Source organism: Anser brachyrhynchus, assembly GCF_964034855.1.
Source record: "Anser brachyrhynchus genome assembly, chromosome: 4".
NCBI lineage: Eukaryota > Metazoa > Chordata > Aves > Anseriformes > Anatidae > Anser > Anser brachyrhynchus.
The window spans coordinates 6,711,017-6,727,842 of record NC_137698.1 but is presented as its reverse complement, the minus strand read 5'-3'; the positions used below and the strand labels follow the sequence as shown (position 1 = coordinate 6,727,842).

The window sequence follows — 16,826 nt, the reverse complement described above, 5'->3', positions numbered from 1 at the left end:
CACCTTGTACAGATACCTGAGTTCTAGCTTCCAGAAAAGAAGTTTAATATGATTTCTGTTCTTAAAAGCATACATTTCTGCTTCTTTCTTTCTTTTTTTTTAGTCTTAAACGACAAGAGGTGTAGAAAAAGCCATTTTATGTCCATATTTCCCAATTTCCCAGAATCTTTTTCTACAGGTCTGCTGATAAAAACACAGCAAGATGTTCTGTATGCTGAGAGTCTGAGTAGCAGATAGCAGTGGTGCTTGTCTTTACCACTACAGAAGGTGTCCAGTGCTATTTGGTGGGTTTTAAGAAGGGTGTTTAAATGGCGTTTGTGGTTGACAGAAGGTAAAAAATGTCATCAGTGCAATCAGATCCATTGAAGCCACTGTAAAACTTGTTTACTTAAATGAGCACTGGGTCGTGGCTTGCACTTCTGTGTCTCAGCAGGAGGTTGCCTCCCGGCCTGTACACCACTGCACATTTTATTGGTCAAGAAAGACCAGCTGCTACCCGTCCTTTGCAGGCACAGTATTGCTCTTGTGCATCAAATTTGGTCAGTACATCAGTTTGGTTCCTCTTCTGCTCAGTCACTGGAACTCCCAGAGGACCTTTTCATTCCTGTTGTTTCCAGGTGTTTTACAAGAGTCGTTGCAGTAAATCTCAATTTACTGTCTTCAGTAAATCTCAATATCTTTTTTTCTTTGAACCCCATGAAAGAAACAAAAACCTTGTCCTCAGATGGGTCTGCTGAGTGTTAAAGACTGGAGACGTTCATGCTGCTCCACTGAGGGTAAAGGAATTGGGACATTTGTGAAGTACTGCAGGTAATCTAGCAGCTGTTCACCTTCAGCCACGAATCCAAAGTGGTATCTTAAGTAGTGTGTGTACATACTAAACTGTCTTTTAATATGAAAAATATTAAATATTTGCTGATTTTGAGTTATGAGAGTCATCTCTTCTGCCTAAAGAGAGGAGGCGTAATACTCTGACTGTCTGGGAGACCAAGATAATATTCATGCTTTGTTAATTTTACATCTAGAGAGTCTTTCCTTGTAGGCTGAGTGTGCCGTTCGAGTGGCAGCATTGTGTGGATAAGGGGTATACTGATCAGGTATAAAACCATCATTTCTAATCTCTGTTTTACCTCCTCAGTGGGTACAAAATACATTGCTTTAGAGATGCAGATTTTCTCCATTCCTGTGCAAACACTTCCATTTCTTTATGTACCAATTACTGTGACCTCAGAATGGCAGCATTTGGCATTCATGGAATTTTAGTTAAAAAGAAAATGGCATGGCATTTAAAAATGCAAGGTTCTCCCCTTTTCTTTATAAATGCAAAAGTGAACCTTGAAGGAGGGAGGGGAAGCCTTATTAAGGGTTTTTGAGGAAAAAAGCAAGTCCAGTACTACACTACAAGCAGACTCTACAATTTTAACAAATCTGGGTATCTTAAGCTTTTGCAGGTAATTCTGTCTTTTCTGTCTGATATAGCTTCACAAATCATTCCTTTACTATAATATAAGTTAAAGGCATCCTTGGCAGGTTTTTCTTTTTTTATAAATAGTTACATATGGATTATTTGTACTTAATTTTTTTGGTTATGCTCACTTTTTTTGAAAATGCCTTTGAAGTATGGAATTCTGCACTTAAACATACCAAGAATTGATAACAGTGACACCTTTGCTACTGTAAATGGAAGAGAATTAGGCTGCTTCATTAATTTCTGCCTTGTAATTCAATGAAAGCCTATTTGCAAATATACCCTACAAAGATTTGGGTGTGACTCAGGTCTTCCTCAGGACGTTCCCATGTAGGTGAACTGCTGTAAATATGTTGCATTAGTACATGCCATCTGTTATTTTGGGGTATGTCTGAAGATGGACAATATTTTAGACTGTAATATCCATATTCAGGTGGATTAATTTGACAAGAAAACTACAATGAAAAATGTTTGTACAGAGAATTTATCTGACCAGTTTTTCTTTTGTGACTATATAGGGCATTGCCTAAAATCTAGCCTGGTAAATGATCTTCTGATAAGTTGATCAGATAGGGGACCTTCAGACTATTAAACACAAGAGAAGAGTGAGCTCATTCCCTAAAATTTCTTGCTGTTCCATCATAATAAGTTAATCTTAATAGGTTTCTCCTAGTTACCTGCCAGGTTTTTAATCCATTGGGTGCATTGTCTGGCATGAGTTTACCTTGCAAGGCAAGGACGCTGGTTGGTAGCTTGGGATCTGCAATCCTGTGCGGTGAGGACAAATTCTCTAAGCTGTCTGGAGGCACAGGACTCTGCATGAGCCCTTCCTGTGCTAGTGGATTCTGCAAAGCTCTAGTTTTCATGGGTTTGTATTTGTTTTTCTTATATTAGCAATGTGGAGGCTGCACTTTTTTTTATCTGGAACAGTTAAACATTGACAGTCTTTTATTAGGTGTGATGATCAAAAAGTTAAATTGGTGACAAAAAAAGGAAATCTAAATGTCTGGAATGGCTAAACAAGCAAACGTTCAGTAAAACAAAGTGAAATATTAAAAACATGCATGGAAGTTGTCCCTGAAAGTTATAAATTGCCTGTTAGGCTAAATTAGGATGAAAAGTCTTAGTCACTATTTCAGTATGTGGACATAGGCTCTGATGAAAAACACCGTAATATTTCCTTGAAATAATCTCTTCAGGTAACCTTTGCCTAAAATATGAGTCTTTTGTGTAAGCTTTGGTAGTTCCTTTGATCTGCTACAATGTAAAAGTGGTATTACTTTAGGTACTGAAACTTCCTCTCCCTAGAAACACCAGTGCCTTGTCACAGAAATAAGGTTGTCATTCATCTATTAAGATTTTAATTGAGTCAATAAATAACCATACTGAGTTTCTACACTGGAGGACTGCTGAAGTATGAAACCTCAATTTAGTCTCTTGTGTTTAATCATTTGTTATTAGACAGGGAGTTTGGTGGTGTGTGTTCATCTGTTCTCTCTGCCTTCTCTTAAACATTTTATTGCATCTTCTCTGCTCGCTCACTTGAAAGACAAATCTAGGGCACAGAGGACCCCATGGTTTCCAAAACTGTGCACCTGAACTGCACGGCAGAGCAGATGATTTATTTATATATATATTTTTTTAACTTCTTCCTGCTTTGTTATCTTATGGGAAGGAAAAATGATGCAAGGGGTGCATCCCTTGGGCTACAGACTCCAGTTCATGATTTGTTTTCTGGCAGCAAGGCAGGGGGTTAGTAGTCTTGGACAGATCTTGGGAAGAAGATCCAAAGCAAGAGAATCTGCTTGTGTTTCATTTCTGTTTCCCTTCTTTCCAGATATGCTAAACCACCATCATCATTAGTGAAATGTTTTCAGTGAAGCGTCAAAACTTTACTTGTCTTATCTTTTTGCTGGAAAATGCAGGTAGCGCTCGTATTCCTTTGGTACTGCCATCGCATCAGTCATATAAAGCGCTTGTACGACTGCAGAACCTGCTGTGCTGAAGGGAAGGCATCCCATCTGAATTGGTGGTAAAGAAATAATGAAATCAGCTGGGGTCTGCTCGGTACTGGTGAGCTGTTTTTCATTTCTTAAACCTGAGCTCATCTAAGGTACAATAAACATGAGTGCGATAGTCCGTAACCACCCAGAGGTAGGAGGCGTTAACAGCAAGTAACCCACAGGACACCGCGGGCATGACCAAGTGTAAAAGCTCTGTATCTTCTGTATTGAGCAATACCTGATATCTGATGCTGTCTGCTCCCGTGTGCTTTTTGCTGCTTGCTGTCTCAGTGACAGTTAGCTAGAGCCTGGTGCTCCACAGTGTAGTAAGTCAATGAATTCATGACTCAGGCCCCCCATTTCCTTGTTCATCTTATCAATCTCTATCAGTCTACCCTATCAGCCTAGCTGCTAAGTAGAAACAGGCTGGGAAAGGAACAAAACTGCAGTATCATATTAATCTATCATGTGACTGCCTGTTTTTTGGGAGTGCTTGGGTATTTTTAACCAGTTTGTTAAAGCTAGATGTTTGGTCATGTACCTCTCATGCCCCAGGTATGCTGCTTGGTTTTTTTGGTTACTTTTTGGCTTCCTCAGCACTCAACAGCACAACAGTTTGTCTGGCAGTTATGGGGAAATGAACCCTTCAAGGACAGCAGGCAGGAATGGAAATACCGATATGGGATACACTTGGGTAGTGGTGTTTTTCATACTCTTTACACCACAGTTCCTCTGCAATAGCATTGTCTTTCCTTTATGGTGTCTGCTAAAGCTTTTGAATTCAAAAATATATTGAATTTTAAGGTTTTCTATTCATCCATTCCTGTTAGATCAGCAGAGTTGTATCTCTTAATGCTCCACAATTGCCTGCTGTGACAATGAATGGCCTCTCTTCAGTATTCAAGATTATTTGAAGATAGTTTTCACCCTCCACACGAAATCCCATTTCTAAGTTTTCTCAGCATCATGTGCTGCTGTGTCAAGTTACATGTATTGTGAGTTTGTGCGGTGAAACACAAATGTCAAAGACTGCCCATCACAGAATTGTGTGTCAGAGTTGATATGCGTTACTAGATTTCCACAACAGGGAGATCACACTGTAACAGAGAAACAAGAAGACAGGGCAAGGCTCTCAGCAGTCCTTTGAAAAACAGTACCAGGGTGCTACGGGGAACAGTTCATGCAGTGCCATCTCTGTCCTACTTCGTCACTCCTGCCTGCCGGGATAACCGCGTTTAACAGGAGGTCAGCTGTGACAAGTGACCTTGAAGTGGTAGCTGGTAGCAGCAGTATAGTCCCTTTGTCTGGAACTTTTTTTATTCCCACAGAACAGCTTTTATAGGTGTGTTTTATAGACCTCTATGTTCAGATGTTCTTCCTACCCTGCTACGTGTATTTAGACAAAAAGTAGGCTTGAGAGTTTCACATAAAACATTATAACTCCCCTGAGGCTGCGAGACACTTTACTGCACATGAAGATTTGCCCCAAGAGCATTATGCTGCATGCACATGTTGCAGCAAAGTGTGTACAGCACGGTTGGCAGAGGCCCCAGGGCAAAGACCAACGTGGGACCCCTTTTCTAACTGGTTGTTACTGTTCTTCCTCTTCTTGCCATCTGCTCCGAGGTCCCTCCAGCTCCTGAGCTCCTGTGAAGGTACCCAGACTTTACACTTGATTGCTACTGACCTGTGTGGTGCTGGAGGAAAGGAAGAGGAGGATTGGAAAGAGTTTAAAAAATAAGTAATTATATATGTATCCTGTTAGGAAAAACAGTAATTCACTTTAAAAAAAAAATATATAAAGTCAAAAAGGTTGAATCCAGCTGCTCTTAACACTAGTATATCTGTTTGCTCATACTCTTTTCTACTATACAATGTTATATTATTCATAGTAGAGGCTGCAAGGTGTCTGAGAAATAGATGGGAGCAGGAAAAAACAATCCGCTAATGTATTGTATCCCAGGTTCATTAGCATCTTGTTTTACTCTAATGCAGCAGGTATGTCTGCCAAATGCAAAACTTGGCCCACTGCTCTAAATTATAAAGCTGAGTAACTGTGCTTCTGCATCCTGACTGTGAATTAGAAAAATGTAAGTGACAGCAAAGCTAATTGCAGTAGACTTAACACTACTGGTTTTAAATAAGGATGTGGTGCTGTGGGAAGCCACATGCTGAGTGTCAAATGTAAGTTGCTTTCCCCTTTTTCTTTCTCTCTTTTTGTAGGCTCTGTCTTCCTCTGCTTTTCTTTTGTTGTTAGCGCCTTCTTTCTGGTCTTGAGAACTGAAAGTGCTCACTGAAAAGGTAACACTGGAGATCCATATTCATATCAAGTTCCAATCTAGTAGCAGCTGCCTTTAAAATGGCTGTCAAACACATTTTTGGTGAGCTGTGCTTGCTAAGCATTTTCTAGTGCTGATGTCATTAGCATAAAAGAAGGCTGATTACCCACGTGATCAGTTCTTCCCCATTAAATTAAAAAGAAATATTAGATTTTTTATAGAAATTACATATATCAGTGTCTTGAAGCTGTAATTTGTCTTCGCTTCTCTCTTGTCCTCCGGAAGTATAAATAGGCGTCAATGCATGTCATGCCATTAAGTGTCATTTTTATGGTTTCGAGCAGGTAGCCAGTTGCTTCCTGCAAGCAGCATCTAATTGTATTTCAGTCATCAGGCAGGGGTTATATTTATTTCACATTCATGCTAAACTATTATATGTGTTTAACCTTTCTTCAGCTATGTCAGATTTCATGGTATAGTGCAGACAATTCAATGCATTATGCTGTTCAACCCCTATTTTTTCATAGAAAATTCAGAGGGGATGCAGTAGTGCATGTAGCAGATATATTTAAATGCTGATTGGTTTTATATGGAAAGGAGCATTTCAGTTGGCAGCAGGCTGTGGTAGAAGGAAAAATGGAGGAACTGCATCGCTGTAGATCAAGAAGGTTGCTCTTGTCTTGATGTGGAGACCGCAGACCGTGGCAGATTTTGCAATAGGTCACTAAGAGTCAAGCTACAAATGGCCACTGGTACAAACCACTGTGGTCTCCTCTCTGAAAAAAGCAGGGAGGACGGCACGCTGCTGGTTTGTTGCTCTTCTTAGAACAAAGATAAGACAACTAGATATGTTCCTTAAGATACGGGAGCATGTCAGAGAGAAATAACGTACGAAATTACGACAAATAAACCTGTATATCTTCCAGTGGTATTTCTGTTAAACTCAGATACCATATGGTGTCACTTACTGTTCAAACATCAGAGTTCCTCTCCACAAAAACATTCAAGTGAAATAGTATGTTACTCTTACTTCACATAGCAAATCATTGTAAAGAATTTGGGTTCGTTAAGTTATCTTCTTTGGAATCACAGAATCATTAAGGTTGGAGAAGACCTCCAAGATCATCTGGTCCAACCATCCCCCTACCACCAATGTCACCCGCTAGACCATGTCCCTAAGCACTAGGTCCAACCTCCCCTTGAACACCAGAGGGGTGGTGGAAGCCATGAAGATGAAATTCATACTGGTTGTGTACTGTATGCAAAACTGACCTGAGTTAGACTGGATTTTTTGCCTCTTTTGACCCAAAACTTGCTTACAGAGTGAGTAAATTATCACCGCCATTTTACAAAAAGAAGAGACGAAGCCTCAAGCAGAGGCTGTCTCCTGTCTCCTGATTTGCTTTTTTGACCATGGTGTCATTGCCCTTCAGTTTATGCATGAAGATGTCCCTGAACTAAAACAATAACAAAGAATCACCAGGGAATTAGCAACAGTTTTCTAATAGTATGATAATTCAGAAAGGCAATTATATGCACCAAGTTTGGATCCATTCAGAGTTAAGCAAAAATAAGAGAGGACCTTGGTTGGCCTTTGAAAACTAAATTCTACAGAGGCTAATAATTTGTCTGATTGACTAGAGGTATAATTTACATGATACGTGTTTCGGAGGGAGAACTATGTTTTACCTTATTTCCTGCTTTTGTTTCTCATAAAGCGCTTAATTTTACCACATGCTGTACCAATGTTTTCCCCACAGAAGAAATGTTTCACTAGATAATTTTCGCTGGTGTGTACATGCACGGGCCGGAAACAGTAGCTTTTTAATTGACACAGTTGAGCGCAGTACAGATAATAACTGCTATTTCAATGAGAGTTCTCGTTCTTCATCTTAGCTATTGTTCGGGAATGTAAAGAAGATTTTAACCACCTGAATATAAACGCCTGTATCTGAAAACTCTGGCTATTGATAGCACATGTATGTGGAACATATTCTAGAAATACCATGGCATTTCACAGATTTGGGCCCTTTATCCCACTCCCCTTAAATTCAGTGCTAAAAAAAAAAATATTGGCTAGACAGAGCAAAACTCCCGCTGGTTTCTGTGAAAGGAGAAAAATTTCCAGGCATGCAGCAGGATCAAGGGGAAAGAGCTGAATCTTGGAAACCGTCAGAGAGCTTAGAAAATTCTGTTGCTTGAACGCAAAACAAAAGCAATACTGTGGCTTTATCGGCCTCTGAAATGTAATTCTTCTGATTCAGCATCTGCTTAACACTGTAGAGTAACACCGTGCAGCGTATATTTAGAATACAGGGCAGAAAATGAGGAATAATTTACTGATGCTGTAGAAAGGGTTTGAAGGGCTCACGGGCTCTGTGCTTGATGCATCTGCTTTGTGCCCTCCCCAGCCCCATCATTTCCTTCCAGGGGGAGTCACTGGTCCAAAGCCTTGCTCTAAATACCAGGTTGTTTCCCTTTTAAGCATTAAGCTCTTCAGTTGTGAGACCCTTAAGGTTTCCACAAGTGTTGCTCTTCCACTGGCTGGTTGCCATTTCGGATGCATTTCTATCTACGCGATATTTAGCTGCTGGACCCCTGTAGTATTTCGCACCCCTAGTTGATGATATGCTTTACAAAGCCCAAATTCTTATCTTTCCGTACTATTGTTGCAGAGGAGAATCAAGGAGCTCTTCAGAGCTGATGAGCTTTTCTTGCTTTGGAGATAAAAATAATAGTAATAAAATCTATGCATGTGCAATCTAGGTGAAAGCAGAAATAAATAGGTATGAGACCTAAAAGTCTGTCTTGCTCCTTCTCAATCAGGCACTGCAAAAGCTCTCTGTCTCTTCAGCTTTAGAGGGACCTCCAGAGTAGGCATAGCTTTTTGTTCCATCATGGAGTGAGGTTTGGAGGTGGGAGAGGTCTGGATGCAGCTGTGCCAGAGCTGTGTTCGGCTGGACAGCAGTTCTCTGCAAATTGCCATGAACCGATGGAGGGAAGCATTCACTGCATGGTGGCTGATACTAATGTTGACATAGCCTGAAAAAGCTGTAGAGATGAAGATTATGCCACGTGTGTCCCTTTTTAGAGGGGTATACTTAGCTAATGTGGTGGGTTGGCCGTAGCCAGCAGCTGAGCACCCACACAGCCCCTCACCCTGCTCTGCCCTGCCTCCAGTGGGATGAGGGAGAGAACAGGGAGAGCAAAAGTGAGAAAACTCGTGGGTCAAGATGCATGCAGCTCAGTAGGTGAAAGGAAGAGGGAAAAAATACAAGCAAAGCAAAGGAAATCGTTCACCACCTCCCACGGGCAGATCGATGCCCAGCCAGTCTCCAAACAGCAGCCACCTTGCAAGGAAGCCCACCCTTTTCTTCCTCCGTCCATCTTTATTGCTGAGCATGACATGATCTAAAACAAACCTAAACCACAGCACCGTGCTCTGAAGAAAGCTAACTCCATCCCAGCCAGACCCAGCATATTCACATTCGCACGGCCCGTTCAGATTTCCGTATGGAAAGGGCCCTTCACCTCGCAGCGTACGTAACCCCTTGTAATTAATGAACCTCCTACCTCCTCCCTCTGCTGCCGGTTGGTCTGCTAAGGGAGCAGTAATTGAGCAACTACACTGAAAGTTCAAACAGCATGATTGTCATCAAGTAGAAGAGAAGCTCTTTGGAGAACGGTTATTATTTTGCCCAGGGAAAAAAAAAAAAAAAAGCACGAAAAATTCTTAAAATTCTTCTCCTGCTAGACTGAAAAATTAACCTGTTGGTGAGATGGGAGTGCTTTTGTGGAGCTAGCGGTGATTACACAGCCTGTCAAACAGCAGTGGATATTTTGTTCAGCAGAATCAGTACTCTACAAGATTTGAAAGTCTTTCAGAGAGTCGTGTGGGTGTGTGAAAAGTGAAGTAACAAGAATTGTTGTTAAAGGAGAAATGAGCTAAAATGAGGCTGAGGAGGAATTTTATTTTTGAATGCTCAGAAGAAAAATCCCTTGGCACTCAGTAGTTAGATTAGAGAACAGCATAAATGCTTAGAAGAGAGAAAGTGGGCACAAGTTCTTCACACGGAGAGTGCAGTGATTTGATTTAAAAAAGCATTTTTGTGTATAGCAGTAAATTAAGTTCAACGATTAGAAGTCCCTTTTTCTTTCTCCTGCAGCAGTGTTTTTCTTTCAAATCCATACGTCTGAAGGCCTTATAACAATAACTAGGCATTTAAAACACTAAGAGGTATGCAGTTATAGAGGTATACACACCGACTTTTACTTTGGTTTATTTTCTTTATTGGCTGTTTCTCCATGATGGTGAAGTTGTACAAAGGGAGGGCTTTCTTTTCCAGAAATTCAGTTAAAAGGAGGAACTAAAAAAAAAAAAAAATGCAGAAAGTTTACTATGATTTGATAGACAGGCATACAAAAGTAAGTGTGAAGTTACACGGAATAATGATGCAAATAAGGATCAGTTCGGGGATGCTAGCTGGCTGATACGCAGTGCAGTAAATCATCTTGTAGTGAGGCTAAAGGCAGACGTGCAAATGAAATGGTTTAGTAAGAAAGCCCAGAAGGCTATTACATAAGATTACAATGCATTATTTCAAATGAAGCAATTCTTTTTGCTCGTATTAAAATATCCGAGCCCAAAGTTGGGTACCCATTGATGTTTTTGTTTGGTTTATTTTCTTAATATGCTGCAAATCATCTGAGTCATACATTTCCTTCAAGCTGATCCCAAAAATCATTAGATTTTGGCAGTGGAGTGTTTCATGTCTCATTTCTTTTATTCTATGTAATCGTGCATCTTTGACAGTCGTGTGCATTAATATACTTCCAGCACATTGACATGAGATTCTAACACTTCATTATCTTTTAGGATTGCAGAAAATATGGTAGCTGTTGGGGCTTCTGGCAAACTACATGCAGAAGGAATTTTACAAATTAATGTGAATGTCACAATATTATTTTTTTTACTGACATTTTTACTGTCACTCTGTTTCCCTACTTGCTTTTCTACCTAATTTAGTGTGTGTTGTTTTGTTCTTACTTGTTAGGATTAGTTTGGTCAGCACATAAATATCCTTGCTCATTAGATCAGGTGGTAGCCCTGGTTTGAACTAACATGAGCGAAACAGAAAACTGGCCAGGTAAGCTGAAATCCACATAGATAAATAAATTATAGACATGCATGACCCAAAAAGAGAAATCTGGGCTCTGGGAAAGACAGTGCTGCAGTCTTACGCAGCAGGAACGTGCCTTTGGTAGAAAATTGTGTGTACTGCTGAGGTAGGGGTCATATATTTAAGAAAGTGACAGCACTGCTGCATTTTTTGGTGTCCAATCACCTGACAAAATCCACGTGGTGTAAACAGCTGCATGAGAAACTGGAAAGGCGTGATGGGGTTGCAATAAATGGTGATTGCTGATCTGGGAAAGTCGTTTTGAGTAATGGAGTAATCACTGCCTTTTGTTCATAGAATGAGCAGCTTTAGTCAAAAATAGAGTTACTGGTCTTAAATGCCGGGGCTTTTTGCTCTCTGACTTTCTGTGGCACGGGTCTGGGCTGGCCACATCTCACTCAGGGTGCTACTGGCACTGTGGATGCGGTCGCACTGTATTGGTATCGCAGAGCCTCGAGAAGGCGTGGATAGCTGAAAGGAAACCACAGAAAACATAGCATCCGTTAGCATCGATGGAAAAAATCCTTTCAGAAGGGGGCTGAGGGCCCGCCTTGCACAGCAGCACAGCGTGCATCGGGGCTGGCCCAGCCGTGCTCTCAGAGCAGGCTGGTTCCTGGCCTGCAGCACCGCTTGCTCCATCAGGTGGGCAGCAGGCAGGAGAAGGCAGCAGCTTTGGCTGGTGGGATAACCTGTGCTGTCTTGGCTTTCTCTGAGACAAGCCTCGCTGAGGCCAGGAGGCCAAGTTCAAGTGTTTCAAGGGCTGGATCCAGCCCCCGGGCTACTCAGCCCACACTGCTGTAAAACCGCTCTCTGTTTCAGCGTTTCATGGCAGAGCGTGCGCAGCAAAACTCCTCTCCGCCCCCTCTCTTCCCACCTGCCCAGCAAATCCAGGGCTTTAAAACCAGATTAATTCCCAAGTGTTTTTTGTCTTTGATTGTAGCACTGTGCTGAATGCATTTCACTGAGCTCATGAGTTAGAGAAACCTGTGTTATCTCATCATCTGTTGTTTTTTGCAAGTGTGAGTTATCAGGCAAGGCAATAGAGCAGTGAAAGCGCTTAGCATTAATAAAGCTAATGAACAGCAGCGTTGGGTCTGTCCTCGTGCATGCAATCAATTTTATGAAGCTGGCTTCTTCAGTCATTTCTCCAGGTGCTCCTATAGGGCCCTGGGAAAAATAAGTAATAAATACTTAAACACTTCCAATACTTAGATGAATATTTTACATTGTAGAATATGTGAATATTAGTAGCTTTAATGCAAACTTGAGAGTTAGAAAAATTTTTATAGCCAGAGTGGTTGGTCACTAGGCTATAGCTCATGGATACAGGTGGTACTGAATGAAGGAAAGTGTTTGCCAAACTGCGTGCGTTTCAAGAGGTATAGAGGGGGCAAATGGGAAAAAAATGGGAAAAAAAAAAGGAAAATCCAGCTGCTGTGTTTCATTTCAGTTTCTCCATCCTAAAATCAAGAATAAACAAATTAGAAAGCAAGCCTGGTACATCCCTGATAGAGAGATGGAGGAAACATCCCACTAAGAGGCAGCCAGCACCCTGCTGGGGCTGGAGGGCAGAGAGCACTTGGGTTTGGTAGGTTCACCTCCTGTGGGAGTAACTAACCTGCCGACTGTGTCACTCAGCTGCTGGTGCTGGAGGAAAGCAGCGCTTGGTGCGATGTAGCAGTGATCAACCACTCTTGCACGCAGGCCAGGACAGCCCTGAGTTTTGAGAAGGGCTCTCCTCTCTGATCCTGGTACACTTCTCACTGGGAGGCAAGGCTGGCTTCGCTGTCAAAAATGCTTGTCCCGAAATAACCCATAAAATTACCCCAAAATACTCCATTAAGTTAGCTTTAAAACCATAATTCTAGTGGTGCTTAGATATAGGAATTTAGTCTTCTTTTTGCAGAACTTAGTCCTGTAAATGAAATATCACCTATCCAGAACCAGGTGACATTAAAATGCAGGCAAAGTTGGCTGCGTAGAAGGCACCTGGAAGCAGTGTAAGGGTAAGAAATATAATTAGGCTTTAAGGTTAGATAAAGAAGAGAACTGAGTTTTCAGATAAGCCCATTAGGGTCAAAACCAACAAGTGATTCAGCAATGAAACACAAACTGATGGAATCATGTAAGAAAATATTTTTGTGCTCCTGAGATCAGAAACACCACCACCATAGGGCACGGAACGTGAGATGTAGCAGTACTTTGAATATGTTTAATCTGTTTGTACATCTCTGCGGTTTGGGTCAGCATACGTGAAAGTAGATTCTGCGGGAAGATCAGCTGAGCTTTTTCTATGGATTAACCATTGGAAATTATCAGAGGCAATCATGGTTTTCAGTTGTGCCATTTGTGAAGAGATCGATAAGGTTTCCATTAGGTCAGGAAGCCACACAGGAAAGGAAAGGAAATTATTGAAAAGTTATGACACTTAGGGAAACAGGTTCATAGTTTTCTCTTTAAATTGTCTAGAAAAGTTTCTACCTTGCTCTAGAGAGGATGTAGAATCGATGAAAACCATCCATTTTGCTATGGGAGTAGAGAACTTCTCATGATCATATGGGAGCTTGTTTTTCTCAAAAATACGTCAAGACTTTGGGGGGTTTCTTACGCTATCTCCCTCTTCTAGAAGCTCAAATACCAGTTAGTAGTGATCTGTATAGGTCTACAAGCTGGAAAGACACAAGTTTATTTGCAGTTTCATTTAGAGAAATGAAGCACAAAAAGGGGAAGAGAAAAAAAATGCTGTTTGTGTACCAGCAATGCATAGGCTTGCTTTGAGGTCCAGATCATGGAGAGGGTCTGACAGACTTGCTGGGCATCCCTGGGGGCCACTGAAGTGGAAAAGCAGACTGTTGGTGTCCTGGGTTGTGTGCTGTAGAGACCATCAAACGTCGGGGAGGAGGGCTTTGTGAGCAGCTAACTCACAGGGCCATCAAAAGCACAGGATTTAGCTATCGTAATGATTTGGATAACACCAGCATCTGCCTGGAAAGGGACCCAGCAGGAGGCATTATCCAGCAAGGTATTAAATGCATTGGTGAGATTTGATATTTAAGAGAAAGTAGAGGATTCTTTTCTTTGAAAACAAACAGAAGAAACTCATTGAGGGTGTCCAGACAGAAGGTAAAATTGAGAGGAGTCGAGGATGTGTTATACAGTTTTTATGATGGGAATGAGAAAGGAAATAATAGTGGTAGACTTCAAAAAAGTGCTAACTTACCTCTTTGTGGAGGAAAGAGTGGAAGTGTAGTAAGAGACAAACCCCAGGTAGGAGAATGAGGTCCAAAGGAAGTGGAAACTATCAAGTAATGAGGGACAAGCAGGGAAGTGTAGCAGAGGCACTTTAAGGACATTATGAGAAAGACCAAAGCACAAAATGAAACGCAGCTAGCAAGAGAAATCAGAAGTAATAAAAAATGTTTTTATGAGGCAAGTTTTCAGCAATTCATTGTCAAAATGAATTCAGCATTTTCAGAGAAGCCGCTAAGCTAGTGGGGCAGGTTGACCTTCAGTCTTCTGAAACATTCAGGTTTTAAAGATGCCCATTAATCATATCTGTTCTGTTGGTTTTCTGTGAGTCAGCAGGTTTCCTCCAGCTGAGAAATAGCTGTATCAAGTGAGAAAATCAGAAAGTGCCATTTGTTTCCTCCACTTACCAGGGATGGTCACCAAAACTAGTAAGGCTTATAATCAGCTCCACTCTTCGTCTCCCTTTTGACCTCATTTACTACTATATAAACACGCATGCTTTGTGTTTGCAAAGGTAGAAGTAAACACCTTGGAAGAATTTCTCTGATATGGTCTTCCACTGTAATAGTGGGAGAGATTAAATCTAGAGCTCCGCTTGCTTGATTTCTTCTGCATGGATCTTCGGTGTCACACAAGAAATACAGAACTTGACAGGAGACCTTTTTTTTCCCCAATGTGCTACATTTAGCACATACAGACCTAAATCTTCTGAAAACAAGTATGTTGAAAAGCTCCCAACTTCAGGGCTTTTAGAGATATCCTGTTTCTGTGAAGAATAGGGGAACCAGATAAACTATGGGGAAGCTCAGGTAGAACCGGGGACTCTCTGTATGGGCATAGGAGACAGAGGTTAGTACTTGGTTGCTGGGGGGCAGGTGTAGCTCAGTGGAGAACCTGGCAATGTTCTTGAAGAAGCAAAGCAAAGTGGGCAGGGAATGCTCCTGATGCGCATCTGGTGGCTGCACATTGTAGAACTGGCACTTGTGAGATGGCAAAGAGCAGCAGGGAAGAAAGCATTCTCGGTTCCCCAGAAAAAAAAAAAAAAAAGAAAAAAAAAAGCAGTTTCTCCAATTGTTTTCCCCTTTCATGCCATGATATGAACCTAAGGCCTGGGACCTGTGTCCCTGGGATAGTGGCTGTAGCTGCCAGGAGTAGCAGGATCCTGGAAACAAACTTCTTGAGTGTCGGGCACGAGATCATGGGAATCAGTGTCTGCACCGTGTGAAAGGGTGCCACCAGTGTCCCTCTTGACTCCTCTGTCTACTAATCTGCTTATAATTAACCTTGCAGACTGGATGATATATGGAGCGTGCTGTTTCCCTACTCTTTTTTGGGGTGGTACACTCAACCCCCCAGAGGTAACATTTTGTGGTTCAGAATTCCTAAATAATTACTGAGGACTCGGCTGTGCCTATGCAGGGTAGTTTTGTATTGCACTCCCACAGGAGTCAAGGTACTGCTGGGTTCCTTGAAAAAAGATTTCAGTTATTTCTGAAAATCAGCAATTAACAAGTGGGTTTTGTGTGTTTTAAGACAACAGAACTGTCTGTAGTTACAAATCTGCTCTTAGTGGCTGGGGCTGAGCACAAGTTTGTACTTCTTCTGCTTGGAGAAACGCAGTGAGAACATTTTAGAGAACCAATCATTCTGACCCTCCTAAACCTAATTTTGAATAGCACTGTGTGAATATAACAGCTTTCTAGAGGAACAAGAAACAATGCTTTGCCACATTTGGGCATTGAAGTGAAAATGCTAGCGCGCTTTGCAGTCCTGGTTCTGATTTTTCAGTGCACATGTGGCTTTTGGTACCAAGCACTATGACGGGGGAACTGGCTATAATGACTTCTCCAGAGATTTCTTGCACTTTTTGCACCCTCGAGCTGTTCAGTAACATCCTGTAGACTTTTTGTTTTTCTGCTACAGATTTTCTCATTACCTACGAGTGCTTCGTAGCTGGGAGCAGAGGTGGGAACTGTCTGAACAGCCCGCTGCAGTGCTGAGCAGAGATGAGTTAGCTTGAATCCTTTTGGTGCAAACTTGGTATCACTTCATGGCAGTACCTTGTGTCCTTTTTATGTACCCAGACACGTGCATTCCTTCTGTCTGTAGCAGGTACCTGTACCACTACATAGTTGTGAACATATTACATTTCTCTCTCTGATTTCCCCTTAGTAAAATGTTAAAAATTATATGAATAGCAGAGTGTGCAGGTAGAAATCTCTGCAAAACACGCAGTTTTTAGACAGAACCAGAAGAAGAAAACGTGTCTGTTTCTCCTCCAGATAACCGTTCCTCATTGACCTTGCCTGGCTTTGTTGGGGCATGACGTTACCAAAACCAATACCCTACTCTGTTTTTCTTTGTAGAATGAAATGACAGATAACTTCACCGATCATGAGGAGGAAGCAGAAGATGATGACACTTATGTGGTTATGGTAGGCTTGGAAACTCAACCAGCCATGAGTAAGTCATGTTGTTTATCAGCGGCACATCATAAGCTGTGTTGTGTGGGATTATGGACAAACACAGGGGCCAAATTATTTTAATACTTCCAATTTCCACGTTACTGCAACTTCTGAGGAGGCAGGTGTCCTAGGGGACAGGGGAGGCAGGCAAGGGATTCAGTCGTGATAACAAAGTCTTGCTC

General features: G+C 41.6%; 1 protein-coding gene across 6 annotated transcripts in view; it reads left to right on the top strand.

The window, feature by feature from the left end:
* Window positions 1-16,826, top strand: part of BANK1 (B cell scaffold protein with ankyrin repeats 1) — a 143,187-nt gene that overhangs the window by 99,515 nt on the left and 26,846 nt on the right. For all 6 annotated transcript variants that reach the window (XM_080590654.1, XM_080590649.1, XM_080590652.1 and 3 more), the window contains one exon: window positions 16,546-16,642. In XM_080590654.1, the coding sequence (XP_080446780.1) occupies window positions 16,546-16,642 (97 nt within the window). The remainder of the gene's footprint in view (window positions 1-16,545; window positions 16,643-16,826) is intronic.